The sequence below is a fragment of the Anser anser genome, assembly GCF_964211835.1.
Source record: "Anser anser genome assembly, contig: HAP1_SCAFFOLD_47, whole genome shotgun sequence".
In the NCBI taxonomy this organism is placed as follows: domain Eukaryota; kingdom Metazoa; phylum Chordata; class Aves; order Anseriformes; family Anatidae; genus Anser; species Anser anser.
This window is the reverse complement of record NW_028153836.1, coordinates 1,347,119-1,363,411: the sequence shown is the minus strand read 5'-3', so window position 1 is coordinate 1,363,411 and position 16,293 is coordinate 1,347,119. Positions and strand designations below refer to the sequence as shown.

The 16,293-nt window shown below is 50.7% G+C and overlaps 1 protein-coding gene across 1 annotated transcript; it reads left to right on the top strand.

Moving 5' to 3' along the window:
- Window positions 1-14,824: 14,824 nt before the first annotated feature.
- Window positions 14,825-15,821, top strand: LOC310891368 (olfactory receptor 14C36-like; the record flags this gene model as incomplete). Its single annotated transcript, XM_083853626.1, has 1 exon — window positions 14,825-15,821. The coding sequence occupies exon 1, from the start codon at window positions 14,907-14,909 to the stop codon at window positions 15,819-15,821; it is 915 nt and encodes a 304-aa protein (XP_083709752.1). The 5' UTR covers window positions 14,825-14,906.
- Window positions 15,822-16,293: the final 472 nt, after the last annotated feature.

The window sequence follows — 16,293 nt, the reverse complement described above, 5'->3', positions numbered from 1 at the left end:
GTTCCGGGCGGTGGCATGGGGCACAGGATATGTTTCCAGCCATCCGGTGGTTGCTTCCACCATTGTAAGTACGTGGCGCTTGCCGTTGCAGGTTTGAGAGAGTGTGATGTAATCAATCTGCCAGGCCTCTCCATATTTATATTTCAGCCATCGTCCTCCATACCAAAGAGGTTTTGACCGTTTGGCTTGCTTGATTGCAGCGCATGTTTCACAGTCATGAATAACCTGTGCTATAGTGTCCATGGTCAGGTCCACCCCTCGATCACGAGCCCATCTGTATGTTGCATCTCTACCTTGATGGCCTGAGGTGTCATGGGCCCATCGGGCTATAAATAATTCACCTTTATGTTGCCAGTCCAGGTCCACCTGAGCCACTGCAATCTTAGCAGCCTGATCCACCTGCTGGTTGTTTTGATGTTCTTCAGTAGCCCGATTCTTGGGCACATGAGCATCTACATGGTGTACCTTTACAACCAGGTTCTCTACCCGGGCAGCAATATCTTGCCACAATGCCGCAGCCCAAATGGGCTTGCCCCTGCGCTGCCAGTTGTTCTGCTTCCATTGCTGTAACCACCCCCACAGGGCATTTGCTACCATCCATGAATCAGTATAGAGATAGAGAACTGGCCACTTTTCTCGTTCTGCAATATCTAAAGCCAGCTGAATGGCTTTTACTTCTGCAAACTGACTCGATTCACCTTCTCCCTCAGCAGCTTCTGCAACTTGTCGTGTAGGACTCCATACAGCAGCTTTCCATCTCCGATGCTTTCCCACAATACGACAGGACCCGTCAGTGAACAAGGCATATTTCTTCTCATTTTCCGGTAGCTTGTTGTACAGTGGGGCTTCTTCAGCACGAACCACCTCCCCCTCTGATGATATCCCAAAGTATTTGCCTTCTGGCCAGTCCATAATCACCTCCAAGATTCCTGGGCGACTGGGGTTTCCTATTCGAGCCCGCTGAGTAATCAGTGCAACCCACTTGCTCCATGTAGCATCAGTTGCATGATGTGTAGAGGGGACCCGTCCTTTGAACATCCAGCCTAGTACCGGCAGTCGGGGTGCCAGGAGGAGCTGCGCTTCAGTACCGACCACTTCCGAAGCAGATCGAACTCCTTCATATGCTGCCAATATCTCCTTTTCAGTTGGAGTATAGTGGGCTTCAGATCCTCTGTATCCCCGACTCCAAAACCCCAGGGGTCGACCTCGAGTTTCCCCAGGTTCTTTCTGCCAGAGGCTCCAGGTGGGACCATTCTCCCCGGCTGCGGTGTAGAGCACATTCTTTACATCTGGTCCTGTTCGGACTGGCCCGAGGGCTACTGCATGAACTATTTCCTGCTTAATTTGTTCAAAGGCTTGTCGTTGCTCAGGGCCCCATTCAAAAGCATTCTTCTTACGGGTTACTTGGTAGAGCGGGTTTACAATCAGACTGTAATTTGGAATATGCATTCTCCAAAACCCCACGACACCTAGGAAAGTTTGTGTTTCTTTTTTGTTAGTTGGTGGAGACATAGCTGTTATTTTGTTGATCACATCCATTGGGATTTGACGACGTCCATCTTGCCATTTTATTCCTAAAAACTGGATCTCTCGTGCAGGTCCTTTAACTTTATTCTGTTTTATGGCAAAACCGGCCTTCAGAAGGATTTGGACTATTTTCTTCCCTTTCTCGAAAACTTCTTCTGCAGTGTCACCCCACACAATGATGTCATCGATGTACTGCAGGTGTTCAGGAGCTTCCCCCTGCTCCAGCGCAGACTGGATCAGTCCATGGCAAATGGTAGGGCTGTGTTTCCACCCCTGGGGCAGCCGATTCCAAGTATATTGGACTCCCCTCCAAGTGAAAGCAAACTGTGGCCTGCACTGTGCTGCTAGAGGGAAGGAGAAAAATGCATTAGCGATATCAATTGTGGCATACCACTTGGCTGCCTTTGATTCCAGTTCATACTGGAGTTCTAGCATGTCCGGCACTGCAGCACTCAGTGGTGGCGTGACTTCGTTCAGGCCACGATAGTCCACTGTTAGTCTCCACTCACCATTAGACTTTCGCACTGGCCATATAGGACTATTAAAAGGTGAATGAGTCTTGCTGATCACTCCTTGGCTCTCCAGTTGACGAATTAGCTTATGGATGGGACTCAGGGAGTCTCGGTTGGTGCGATATTGCCGCCGGTGCACAGTTGTGGTAGCGATCGGCACTTGCTGTTCTTCAACCCTCAGCAACCCCACAACAGAAGGGTCCTCTGAGAGACCAGGCAAGGTAGACAACGGTTTAATGTCCTCTGTCTCCAAAGCAGCTATGCCAAAAGCCCAGCGGAACCCTTTTGGGTCCTTGAAATATCCTCTTCTAAGATAGTCTATGCCAAGGATGCACGGAGCATCTGGGCCAGTCACAATACGGTGCTTTTGCCACTCATTACCGGTTAGACTCACTTCAGCCTCCAATACAGTTAACTGCTGGGATCCCCCCGTCACACCATAAATACAGATGGGCTCTGGCCCTTTATAGCTTGATGGCATTAGAGTACATTGTGCACCGGTGTCTACCAAAGCCTTATACTTCTGTGCGTCTGACGTGCCAGGCCATCGAATCCACACAGTCCAATAAACTCGATTGTCCCTTTCCTCCCCCTGGCTGGAGGCAGGGCCCCTCTAGTCCTGGTCAGAATCTTTGTTTCTGTGTGTTTCAGGACTGCCTGCTGGAAGTTGGAGCAGCAAACTTTTCAGAGAACTCCTTTTTCCCAATTGTTTTCCTTTGCAATTCACGTACCCGTGCCTCTAGGGTCGCAGTAGATTTTCCATCCCATTTTCTCATGTCCTCTCCATGGTCACGTAGGTAAAACCACAGGGTGGCGCGGTGTGTGTGCCCACCATATTGTCTTCCTTGCATAGATGAACGTTTACCCCTAATAGCTGAGACACTGGTTTGTACAGGTGGGGAGGAAAATAATCTCTCTTCAGGTTGGTGGATCTTTTCAGAAAGTTTCTCCAAAGCATTCTCTTTTAGCTGGTGGACACTGGTTCGTTCAGGTGGAGGGGAAGATAAATTCTCTTTAAGTTGGTGGACCTCTTCAGAGAGTTTCTCCACAGCTGAGACACAGGCCTGTAGGGAAGAGGAGAGAGTTCCTTCGTACTGCCGGAGTATTTTAGTCACTTCATTCACTGTGGGATTCTCCTCCGCTTTCCAGGCTAGTATTGCCAATGAGCTGGCATATGATGATGGTGCACTCTGTACAAACTTCCGCCACATGGGTAGTGTACACCGGACTGCATCTGGATCTGCGGATGTTTGTGCGTCGTCTAGGTCCTTATAAATTACTTCCCGTACGGCCAATTCCCTCAGGTACTGAATTCCCTTCTCCATGGTGGTCCATTTGCCTGGTAGACATACAAGTTCTTCCTTGAAGGGATACCTTTCCTGCACAGCTGACAGGAGACGCCTCCAGAGGCTGCGAAATCGTGCTCCATCTCCAATTGCTTTGTCAATGCATGCGTCCGTAGCAAGGGATCCCAGCCGCCTGGCTTCCTTGCCCTCTAATTCCACATAATTGGCTCCCGTGTCCCAGCACCGGAGCAGCCAGGTGACAAGCTGCTCGCCTATACAGCGACCAAAATCTTTTCGCACATCTCGTAGCTCACGCTGGTATAGAGTCCGGGTAGTTACTGTTGATTTTTCGACATCCTCATCCCCATCTTCAGTCTCCTGCACCTTTGATGGCCCAGCCTCGTCTTCACTATGCCCAGACTTAGCAGAAGACTGTCTGCGTTCTAAACGACCTGAGCCTCTATACCATTTTTTCACCTTGTCTACAGGGGCAACTTGCACTGCTACAGCTCGTTTCTCTAACCCAGACACAGGGTCTGCCACAGGGGTTGGAATACCCTCTGCGGGGTCAACTTGCACTGTTACAGCTCGTTTCTCTGACCCAGACACAGGAGTGGGAGCAGCTGCAGGAGCTGGAGCTGCTGCAGGGGCTGGAGTGGCTGCGGGAGCTGGAGCTGGAGCGGCTGCAGGAGCTGGAGCGGCTGCAGGAGCTGGAGCTGGAGCAGCTGCAGGGGCTGGAGCGGCTGCAGGAGCTGGAGTGGCTGCAGGAGCTGGAACTGGAGCGGCTGCAGGAGCTGGATTCGCTGCAGGAGCTGGAGCTGGAGCAGCTGCAGGAGCTGGAGCTGGAGTGGCTGCAGGAACTGGAGCGGCTGCAGGAGCTGGAACTGGAGCGGCTGCAGGAGCTGGAGCTGGAGCGGCTGCAGAAGCTGGAGTGGCTGCAGGAGCTGGAGCTGGAGTGGCTGCAGGAGCTGGCGAGGCTGCAGGAACTGGAGCGGCTGCAGGAGCTGGAGCTGGAGCAGCTGCAGGAGCTGGAGCGGCTGCAGGAGCTGGAGCGGCTGCAGGAGCTGGAGCTGGAGCAGCTGCAGGAGCTGGAGCTGGAGCGGCTGCAGGAGCTGGAGCTGGAGCAGCTGCAAGAGCTGGACCTGGAACAGCTGCAGGAGCGGGAGCTAGGTTGCTAGTAGCATCAATTGCAGCTCGATAGGCACAAGCCAGACCCCAGCACGCTACAGTGATTTGTGTCACTTTGGAACTGCCAGAGTCATGACACCTTTTTTTCAAGCATTCTGCCAGTTTTTTAGGATTTTGCAGTTGTTCAGGGGTAAATGTCCAAAACACTGGAGGTGACCACTGCTCTAGAAACCTGCCCATATCCTCCCACACTCCCTGCCACTCGCAACTATCCCGCCTCAAGACAGATCTCCGGATGAGATTCCTAAGTAGTTGTTTAACCCTCCACAAAACCTGAAGCGCATTCAGGAGACATAACAACAAGAGCAGGCTGGTCTGAGTATCCCAAGGATATTCAACATCTCGGAGAACCACCGTAACTAGCTCGGGGGATAAGAGGGTGGTGATGAAGGAGAAAGGGAGAGTGAACAGGTAGGGAAACATGTCTTCCCTTGTCCCCTTCACAGATTGGCTCCCTAATGAAAACAGGCAATAGGTGTAATTGCTAATAGTTTCCGAGATATGGGTTCCAAAGTATAGAGTCGATGTCAGTGCTGAGTACAAATACCACGTTAAAGTCGTGACCAGATATTTCATCATTTCATAAGCCATTGTTACACCGCACAGTACCATAATGGTCTTAAACCAGGGCCCGGAAAGGATAAACAGTGCAACAGGGAGCACATACAGAAAGTAACGCACTATAAAACTCAATTTGGAATACAGGTACAGCAGACTGGAGATTAAGGCAATCAACATCGTGACTAGCAACTATTAAGCAGGTACAATACTTATACCAATTTTAGTTTAACACACTCTGGTCAAATTTGTCGATATCTCAACCCTTCGAGCCCCACGTTGGGCGCCAAAAGGGCTGTTGTGGTTTAACCCGGCTGGCAGCTAAACACCACACAGCCGTTCGCTCACCCTCCCCCCTCCCTCTCTGGGATGGGGGAGAGAAACGGGAAAGTGAAGCCGGTGAGTTGAGATAAAGACAGTTTATTAAGACAGGAATATACTAATAACAATAATAATAATAATAGTGATAATGATAATAGTATTAATAATAATAATGTGTAAGAAAACAAGTGATGCACAATGCAATTGCTCACCACCCGCTGACCGATGCCCAGCCTATCCCCGAGCAGTCGGCCCCCCACCCCGGCCAGCCACCCCTATATATTGTTTAGCATGACGTCAGATGGTATGGAACACCCCTTTGGCCAGTTTGGGTCAGCTGTCCTGGGTCTGTCCCCTCCCAGCTCCTGCTGCACCCCCAGCCTGCTCGCTGGCAGGACAGAGCGAGAAGCCGAAAAGTCCTTGGCCTGGTGTAAACACTGCTCTGCAACAATTAAAACATCAGCATGTTATCAGCACTCTTCTCATCCTAATCCAAAACATAGCACCCTACCAGCTACTATGAGGGAAAATTAGCTCTGTCCTAACTGGAACCAGGACAGAGATTCAGGTGATTTAGAATGCAGAGAGTCTTCTGCTAGGTCTAGGTATAGAGAAGACGAGGCTGGGCCATCAGAAGAACAGGAGGATGAAGATGAAGATGTCAAAAAAGCAACAGTAACTACCCAAAGCCTATACCAGTGTGAGCTATGAGATGTGCAGAAAGATTTTGGTTGCTGCATAGGTGAGCAGCTTGTCACCTGGCTGCTCCAGTGCTGGGACACCAGAGCCAATTGTATGGAATTAGAGGGCAGGGAAGCCAGGTGGCTGGGATCCCCTGCTGGAGATGCAGGCATTGACAAAGCAATTGGAGATGGAGCACAACCTTACAGCCTCTGGAGGCGTCTCCTGTCAGCTGTGAAGGAAAGGTATCCCTTCAAGGAAGAGCTTGTATGTCTACCAGGCAAGTGGACCACTATGGAGAAGGGAATCCAGTACCAGAGGGAATTAGCCATATGGAGGTGATTTATAGGGACTTAGACAATGAAGAAATATCCATAGATCCAGATGAAGTCAAGTGTACATGACCCATGTGGTGGAAGTTTGTACAGAGTGCGCCATCATCATATGCCAGCTCATTGGCAGTAATGGCCTGGAAAGAGGATGAGGAACCCACAGTGGATGAAGTGGCTAAACAACTCCGGCAGTACGAAGAAAGTCTCTCCTCTTCCCTACAGGCCTGCATCTCGGCTGTGGAGAAACTTTCTGAAGAGTTCCACCAACTTAAAGAGAATTTATCTTGCTCCCCACCTGAACTAACCAGTGTCCACCAACTAAAAGAGAATACTTTGGAGAAACTTTCTGAAGAGGTCCACCAACTTAAAGAGAGTTTATTTTCATCCCCACCTGTACAAACCAGTGTCTCAGCTATCAGGGGGAAGCGTTCATCCATGCAAGGAAGATGATATGGTGGGTACATACCCTGTGCGACCCTGTGATTTTACCTACATGACCATGGAGAGGACATGAGAAAATGAGATGGAAAAATCTACCTCGATCCTAGAGGCACGGGTATGTGAGTTGCAAAAGAAAACAATCCGGAAAAAGGGATTCTCTGAAAAGCTTGCTGCTCCAACTTCTAGCAGGCAGTTCGCTAGACACAGAAATGAAGATTCTGACTAGAGTGGCTGTGCCAGGGGGAGGAAAGGGGTAATTGAGTTTATTGGACTTTGTGGATTCGATGGCCTGGCACGTCAGACGCACAGAAGTATAAGGCTTTAATAGACACTGGTTCAGAGTGTACTCTAATGCCATCAAGCTATAAAGGGCCAGAGCCCATCTGTATTTATGGTGTGACGGGGGGATCCCAGCAGTTAACTGTATTGGAGGCTGAAGTGAGTCTAACCGGTAATGAGTGGCAAAAGCACCGTATTGTGACTGGCCCGGATGCTCCGTGCATCCTTGGCGTAGACTATCTCAGGAGAGGATATTTCAAGGACCCAAAAGGGTTCCGCTGGGCTTTTGGCATAGTTGCTTTAGAGACAGAGGACATTAAACAGTTGTCTACCTTGCCCAGTCTCTTGGAGGACCCTTCTGTTGTGGGGTTGCTGAAGGTCGAAGAACAGCAAGTGCCAATTGTGATAAATTAGCAGGTGTTTGTACATTGTCTTTAAAAGGAATTCAGAGAATCTGCTGAGAAGATAAGGTTTTGCAATTTACGACCTTGTTAAGGGGAAGACAAGCGAGTAGATAGTGAGGAGGGGGGGTGTTGGATAAACGTCCTTGGTAAAACAAAGACTCTGTGAAATACTGTTTGCTGCTTTTGCTTTTGCTACCCTTGAACACGAGCACAACGCTTGATCATTGACAGAAACAGAACGAACTGCACAGCTTCAAAAGATTCAACAAGTCCTGACAAGCCGAAACTTGGATGCTGACAAGCCGAACTTGGATGCTATAAAACGGCGACACTGAAAAGGGAGAGTTGTGTGCTGTGGTGGAGCGGAGACTCCCCAGCCGCCCAGCGCTGTTTTGCTTGTACCTGCTTACTTAATTAATAAACTATCTTCGATAGACCAGAAAATTGTGTGGTCTCGCTTATAACAAATTTGGTGCCGTGACTCAGATGAAGGCAAATTGACTGAGGACCCTTTCGGGGGAGAACCCCACCCAATTCCTTTATGGTGAACTGAGCGAGCAGCCTGAACATAATTGCCTTAGAAATATAGAAGAGCAGGTAAAATTGAGACCTGATTTGGAAGATGTGGAGTTACCCTTAGGGGAACAGATATATGTAGACGGATCCTTGAGGGTAGTTGAAGGGAAAAGAAAATCGGGATATGCATTGGTTAATGGAAAAACATTCGAGGTAATAGAATCAGGCCCTCTGAGCCCGAGCTGGTCAGCACAGGCCTGCGAGCTATATGCAATGCTAAGAGCTCTGAAATTGCTGAAAGATAAAAGTGGAACAATATACACGGATTCTAAATATGCATATGGAATAATCCATACCTTTGGAAAAATATGGGAAGAAAGGGGACTTATTAATTCTCAAGGGAAAGGGCTGGTTCACGAGGAGTTAATTACCCAAGCGCTACAAGCTGTAAGGGAACCAAAAAATATCGCTGTGGTACATGTCAAGGGACATCAGAAGGGAACAAGCCCTCAAATTAGGGGAAACAATTTGGCAGACCAGGAGGCCAAACGGGCAGCACTCCTGTGTGTATATGAGGTGACAAAAAGGGCTGATTGCCCAGCGCTGTTTTGCTTGTACCTGCTTACTTAATTAATAAACTATCTTCGATAGACCAGAAAATTGTGTGGTCTCGCTTATAACGCCAATCGCTACCACAACTGTGCACCGGTGGCAATATCGCTGGTCATGGTGGCAATATTTGGTCATGGATGGCTATGTCCTTTTTAGGAAAGACAGGCTGGGGAAGCGACGGGGTGGGGTTGCCCTTTATGTGAGGGAGCAATTAGAGTGTACACAGCTCCACCTGGGGGAGGGTGAAGGACAAGTGGAGAGCTTGTGGGTGAGAATTAAGGGGTGGGCTGGTATGGGGGACACTATTGTGGGGGTGTACTACAGGTCACCAGATCAGGAGGAGGGGTTCGATGAGGCCTTCTACAAGCAGCAGGTAGCAGCCTCACGATCCCTGGCACTGGTTCTCATGGGGGACTTCAATTATCCAGATATCTGCTGGGTAAGCAACTCGGCCAGGCATGTGCAGTCCAAACAGTTCCTACAATGCGTTGAAGATAATTTTCTGATGCAGGTGGTGGAGGAGCTGACGAGGCGGGGGGTGCTTCTGGACCTTGTCCTTACCAACAGGGATGGGCTTGTTAGGGACGTGAAGGTTGAGGGCAGCTTGGGATGCAGCGACCATGAGATGGTGGAGTTCAAGATGGAACTTAGTGGAAGAAGGCAAAAAGCAGGATTGCTACCCTGGACTTTCGGAGAACCAACTTCGACCTCTTCTGGGACCTGCTTGGGGGTATCTCATGGGCTAGGTTGCTAGAAGACAAGGGTGCTTGTGAGAGTTGGGCAACATTTAAACAGCACTTCTTCCAAGCTCAGGATCGGTGCATCCCTAAGAGTAGAAAATCAGGGAAAGGGGGCAGGAAACATTCATGGATGAACAAGGAGCTCATCGACAAGATCAAAAGGAAGAGGGAGGTCTATGAAATGTGGAAAAAGGGCCCGTCCTCCTGGGAAGAGTATAGAAGTGTTTTCAGGGCCTGCAGGGATGCGACAAGGAAGGCTAAAGCCCACCTAGAGATGAGGCTTGCAAAAGAGATAAAGGATAATAAGGGTTTTTTTTAAGTATGTAAACAGTAAAAGGAAGACTGGGGATAATGTGGGTCCCCTGCTGAACAAGGGGGTTGTCCTGGTAATGAGAGATGCCAAGAAGGTGGTATACTGAATGCCTTCTTTGCTTCAGTCTTTGCTTCAAGGACTGCCCCCAGGACTCCTGGACCCTGGAGGGTGGAGAAAGGGTCTGGGAAATGGACAGCTCCCCTCCAGTTGATGAGGGAGTGGTTTGGGAGCGTCTGAGTGGGATCAATGCACATAAATCCATGGGCCCCATTGGGATGCATCCGCGTGTGCTAAGGGACCTGGCAGATGTGATCACCGAACCGCTCTCTATCATCTTGGAAAGGTCCTGGAGAACAGGAGAGGTGCCTGAAGACTGGAGGATAGCCAATGTCACTCTGGTCTTCAAGAAAGGCAAGAAAGAGGATCCAGGAAACTACAAGCCAGTCAGTCTCACCTCTGTCCCTGGAAAGGTGTTGGAACAGCTTGTTCCGGATGCCATCTCCAAGCAATTGGAAGAGAAGAAGGTTATGAGGAGTAGTCAGCATGGATTCACCACGGGGAAGTTGTGCTCGACCAACCTCGTTGCCTTCTATGATGGCATCACCAGCTGGGTAGATGGGCGAAGAGCAGTGGATGTTATCTACCTTGACTTTAGCAAGGCTTTTGATACTGTCTCCCATGACATCCTGCTAGCAAAGCTGAGACAATGTGGGATAGACGAGTGGACAGTAAGGTGGGTTGAGAACTGGCTAACTGGCCGCGCTCAGAGGGTTTGGTGTCTTGCGAGGGGCTGGGTCTGTGGTGGCTGTGCCCAGAGCCCTGCAGCAGGCTGCAGTGGGCACTGGCCCCCAGCCTGGGTGGATGGGCTGGGCTGGGCTGTGCTTGGGAGAGGGCAGGGAGTTGGGGAGAGGTGGGCAGGGGCTGGTCTGGTCTGAGAAGCGCCTGGCAGAGGGCAACAGCAGTGTCAGGGAGCGGTGGGAGCATGCAGGGGAGGGCTCCCAGCAGGGCTTGGTGCTGCAGAGCCAGGGCTGCATTCAGAAGAGTGTTGGCACCAGGTCAAGGGAGGTGATCTTCCCTCTCTACTCAGCCCTGGTGAGGCCACACCTGGAGTATTTTGTCCAGTTCTGGGCTCCCCAAGTACAAGAGGGACATAGAACTACTGCAGCAAATCCAGAGAAGGGCTGCAAAGGTGATTAGAAGACTGAAGCACCTGTTGTACCAGGACAGGCTGAAAAAACTGTGCCTGCTTAGCCTGGAAAAGAGAAGACTAAGGGGAGGCCTCATTAATGTCTATAAATATGTGAGGGGAGGGTGTCAAGAGGATGGAGCTGATTGTTTTTTAGTTTTGTCCAGTGACACGACGAGTGGCAACGGGCACAAACTGAAGCATAGGAGATCGCGGCTCAATGTGAGGGAGCACTTCTTTACTGCGAGGGTGACAGAGCACTGGAACAGGCTGCCCAGATAAGTTGTGGAGTCTCCTTCTCTGGAGATATTCAAAGCCAGCCTGGATGCCATCCTGCGCAATGTACTCTTGGTGATTCTGCTCGGCAGGGGAGTTGGACTAGAAGATCTTCAGAGGTTCCTTCCAACCCCGTCCATTCTCTTATTCTGTGATTCTATGAAGGGAGCCCAGAGCTGCAGGTGCATGGGAAAGGAGGCTGCTCTGGGCCCTTGCTGGCCTGGGCAGAGCAGGAAGGGGGCCCAGGGAATCCGTCCCCCCACTGCAGCTTGCCAGGACCTACAAGGCTGTCATGGAGCATCCGTGGTGCACAGGGAGAGGCCAAAGCCAAGGGGTGTGAGGTGAAGCAGGAGCTACTGGGCCTGCAGAGCAGGAAATCTTTGTCCGCCAGCTCGGGGCTCATCTGCAGAAAGGGGGTCAAGAGCGCTGCCTCTTTTTCACTTTCATGTACCCAATTTCCCAAAGTGGGGCAAGTTGATGGGCTCTGCCTCAGCCATTTAAATGTCCTGTTGTTGAGTCTCAGCCTGAGTTTGCCACAGATGACCCAGGATGTCAAATGGATGTTCAGCTGCCTACTGGGAGTAAGGGACACTATCTCTGGTTCCCAGTGGTCATTTCAACTTCAGGTCAATCCCAAGAACCCCCTTAAGAAGGGGGTTGTCTTTGAAGGGGTTTGATGTGCTGGGCTGAGCATCAGTTACAGGGACAAAGACCACTGCTGTCAGTGGAAGTGCCCTGGGTACTTCACCTGCCTCCACCTGATCCACCAAAATTCTCTGGTCACCTGCAGATCCTTCCTGACAGCAGCCTGTCCAGAGAATTACTTTAGATGCACCAGGGCCTCTGGAGGTGGCACTGGTTGTTCATGATCAGACAGCAAATCTCTGCCTGAATTCCCAGTAATTTCTTCAGAATGTAAGTAATAAGGCAAGTACTCATCACCTCAAATGATTCAATCCCTTCCATAAAATGTCACGAAGTGTAGTTTCTATCATGAGGAAATGTGAATTTTCAGGATGTATATTCTTCGCTAGAGAAGAAATAATGGTGTTCACCTGTACTTGCATTGTGATCGCTTTGTCTACCAAGGTGTGCTCCCTCATCTTCCAGGTACATCCACAAGTTTTGATTAAACAGACCCTGCTCAATGTCCCCTTTCCAGCTGCCTCTCTGGACCTATGGACTTCCCATTGTTCTCCTGGTTTGCGCTTCCCTTACTCTTTGAACATTCAGACCGCTCTCACTGACACAGTTGCTGCTTTGACCTTCAGGGAATTCAAGCTTGCTCATCTGTCAGCAGTCTGTCTAGTTGCTGCTTTCTGGAGTCAGACCTTCCACTTCTTGAGCCTTGCAGAGAACAGGGATGGCATACAGCCCAGGACTGACCGTAGGATATGGCCCCCAGCAGGAAGCACTCTGGTCATGCAGAAGGTGCAGATGATAGTGCTCCCACCTCTGTGAGCAAAGGGAGTGTTGTCCCCAGTCAGGAAGCTGGCCAGCATCTGGCACAGGGTGGTGGAGCTGTACAAGGTGTGGAAGGGGGACAAATCCCCAAAGAAGGCGGCCACGGGCATCTGCAGGTGTTTGCTTGTAGGCACCATCACAATGATGAGGGTGTTCCACATCCCAGTCACCGTGCTGGTCATGTGAAAGCGGAAGAAGAGATTTGTCTATGGGTAGAGGATCTTCCAGATGGACAGCTGGGGAAACTGAACGAATGGTGTCTTAGTGTCCCATTCCCTTCATGGAAATCATGTTAGAGCATTCTGGTCCTCCCTCTCTTGTTAGGACACCAATGAGCAAGATGTTTCTTTCTCAGTTTGTAAACGAAATGGTGAAGGGTGTTCAGAGGGGTGAAATGACCCCTGGCAGTCATGGCTGCGGTGTCCTGCCATGCAGTGGGAACACAATAGAGGTTAAGGGAGGGCATCATTTCTTCACATGTTTGACAACCAAACTCTAATAGCACAAATCACATTTCTAAAACCAGTCTCTCCCACATTCAGAGAGGTACAGTTGGTGACGAATGCGGTCTGCTTCAAACACCACACCCCATGAGAGATCCTGTTGCCTTCAGGAGCTGTCAGCTCTGAGGCCTTGGGGACACTTCGAGGGAGCCCAATGGCACAGAGCAAGTGATGCCATGGTTGGAAGCTGTGTTGCTGAGCTGGACCGGGCTCCTGGGCTCAAGGGGAGCTCCTGGCAAGCAGGCAGCACTGCAGAGAGACAGCTCTGCCCAGGAGCAGCTCCTCTGCACAGCACAGCAGGGCTGGGGGCTCTGACCACAGGTGGCACGGGGAGAGGGGAGAAGGAGAGAGGGGTTGGAGGCAGTGAGGAGTGCAACAAGAGAGGGCAGCGTGTGGCAGGACATATCTACGGACTCTTGACACCGTGAGTCTCTGGCAGCAGGGCAATGCAGGTGCAGTTGCCAAAGGGGTCTACTACAGCTGGTACATTTGATGCCTAATAGCATCTGACAGGACGGTTCTCTCTGTTTTTCCAGCGAAGAGTAGACAATGCTTTAGAGAATGTCATTTATGAGGGGGCATTTCAAGAGAAAGACCGAGGCTTGTTTTATCTGAAGGGGAAGGCTTTTTTGGACTCTGTGGTTTAAGATTTCTGTTGCAAAGGTTTTACAGGTTTCATGGTATGGGTTGTCAGGATTGTACAGGAGACTGAATCTACTAGAGCATTGCACTGAGAGATCAGTATGTCCGCAATTAACTTCATAAAGACCCTTCAGACACCTCACCTTAAAGACTGCACCAACATCATATTTGTGGTCTCAGGTTTTAACTGAGCTAACATAGAACCAGCACCCAGCAGGGACATGGGCAGGTGGTGAGAGGGAACTGCTGCCACAAATGCTGTGTGAGGGAGGGCTCAGGCACCTCCCTGCCATCTCCCCGCACAGCAGGTGCCTTCCCTGGGACACCCCCTGCTCTCCTTTCCCACCAGCACAGCCTCTGCCCTCAAGCCCCCGGTGTCCCCAGCAGGAGCTGCCGCCTCTGCAGGCAGAGCAGCAGCAGAGGAGGGTCTGCTGAGTGTCTGTCTGTCCCTCCCTGGTCTTTCCTCCTCTGGCAGCAGCACGCTGCCATTCCTCCTGGCTTCTCCAGCTGGCCATGCTGCTGCTGTTCTTGTTTCCAGGCTGGCTGAGGATGGAGGTTTCACATGCAAATGGAGTGAGCCCTCGGTGTGCTTGGACGGAAATGGGGTACGGGGACAGGGTGAGGGGTCTGGATATGTGTGCTTTGAGACTGGATTCTTCGGCTCTCAGCAGTGTCCAGGTTCTTCTTGGGTGAACCTCTGAGTGCAGTTGTCCTGCAGCTCAAAGAGGTGCCGGCACAGGTCAATTCAAACCAGGGAGAGGATCCACAGTATTTCACTTGGAATGCAGGAAAATTGCACAGGATTTCTGCCTTACAGACTCTCTTCAGGAGTGGCTGGTCAGCTAGAACAAAAGACACAATTATAAATCCACCTATGTTCTTTACCTGTTGCTGTAGGACAGGACTCATTCCTGAACTACCCACAGCAGAATGTCCTGCTCCAAGGGAAAGCCTCAGGCAGCATGAATACAAACACAGGAAAGGGATCTGCCAAATGTCTGCGTGCAATTGGGCAAGCACATTGGGGATTATATGAGAAATAGAAATCTTTTTTCTCAGATAACTCTGGTATATTATCACTGTATTTCTGTTCCTTGGGCAGGACCCCATGCCCAGAAAGAGCAAATGCCCAACAGCAGCTGTGTGAGTGAGTTCCTCCTCCTGGCATTCGCAGACACGCGGGAGCTGCAGCTCCTGCACTTCGGGCTCTTCCTGGGCATCTACCTGGCTGCCCTCCTGGGCAACGGCCTCATCCTCACCGCCGTAGCCTGCGACCACCGCCTCCACACCCCCATGTACTTCTTCCTCCTCAACCTCGCCCTCCTCGACCTGGGATGCATCTCCACCTCTGCACCCAAAGCCATGGCCAATTCTCTGTGGGACACCAGGGCAATCTCCTATGAAGGCTGTGCTGCACAGGTTTTTTTTTTAGTCTTCTTCTTTGGTTCAGAGTATTCTCTTCTCATCACCATGGCCTACGACCGCTACGTTGCCATCTGCAAACCCCTGCACTACGGGAGCCTCCTGGGCAGCAGAGCTTGTGCCAAGATGGCAGCAGCTGCCTGGGGCAGTGGCTTTCTCTATGCTGTCATGCACACAGCCAATACATTTTCCCTGCCCCTCTGCCAAGGCAATTCTGTGGACCAATTCTTCTGTGAAATCCCCCACATCCTCAAGCTCTCCTGCTCAGATGCCTATCTCAGGGAAGGTTGGCTTCTCATGTTTAGTGCCTGTTTAACCACTGTATGCTTTGTTTTCATTGTGGTGTCCTATGTGCAGATCTTCAGGGTGGTACTCAGGATGCCCTCTGACCAGGGATGGCATAAAGCCTTTTCCACGTGCCTCCCTCACCTGGCTGTGGTCTCCCTGTTTGTCAGCACTGTCATGTTTGCCCATCTTAAGCCCCCCTTGATCTCCTCCCCATCCCTTGACCTGGTGGTTGCAGTTCTGTACTCAGTGTTGCCTCCAGCAGTGAACCCCCTCATCTACAGCATGAGGAATCAGGAGCTCAGGGATGCTTTGAGGAAACTGATGCATTGATGTCTTTCAAAATCAGGAAATTGCCCTTCATCTTCCACATATGACTGATAATGTAATGCATTTCTGGCACAAGGTATAGTTTGCTGTTTTTTGGACTTTTTTAATACTCTTTAGAGCCGCAGCACCAGGTCGAGGATGTGTGTAATTGGGGTTGCATGGGGAAGGGGTTCCACAGTGGCTGTCCAGGCCAGCACAGATGTGCTTATGTGGGAATTGCTCCCTGGAATATGGAATATCCCAGAAGAGCAGGGCCCCCTGTGTGTGCAGGGGAGATATGGGAAGGGAAACCCTTTGCTACTGCTGCCAGCAGTACGCACCATCATACCATGATGCCATCATACGCACGTAGAGAGATGAACACCTGCGACAACAAAGGCCATCAGATATTCCTACAAGTCTCATGAAGGCCAGTGGGGCAGATAGTGTCACAAGGCGAAGTAACATCCCATGGGAAGCCACCTGGAGGCAGCTC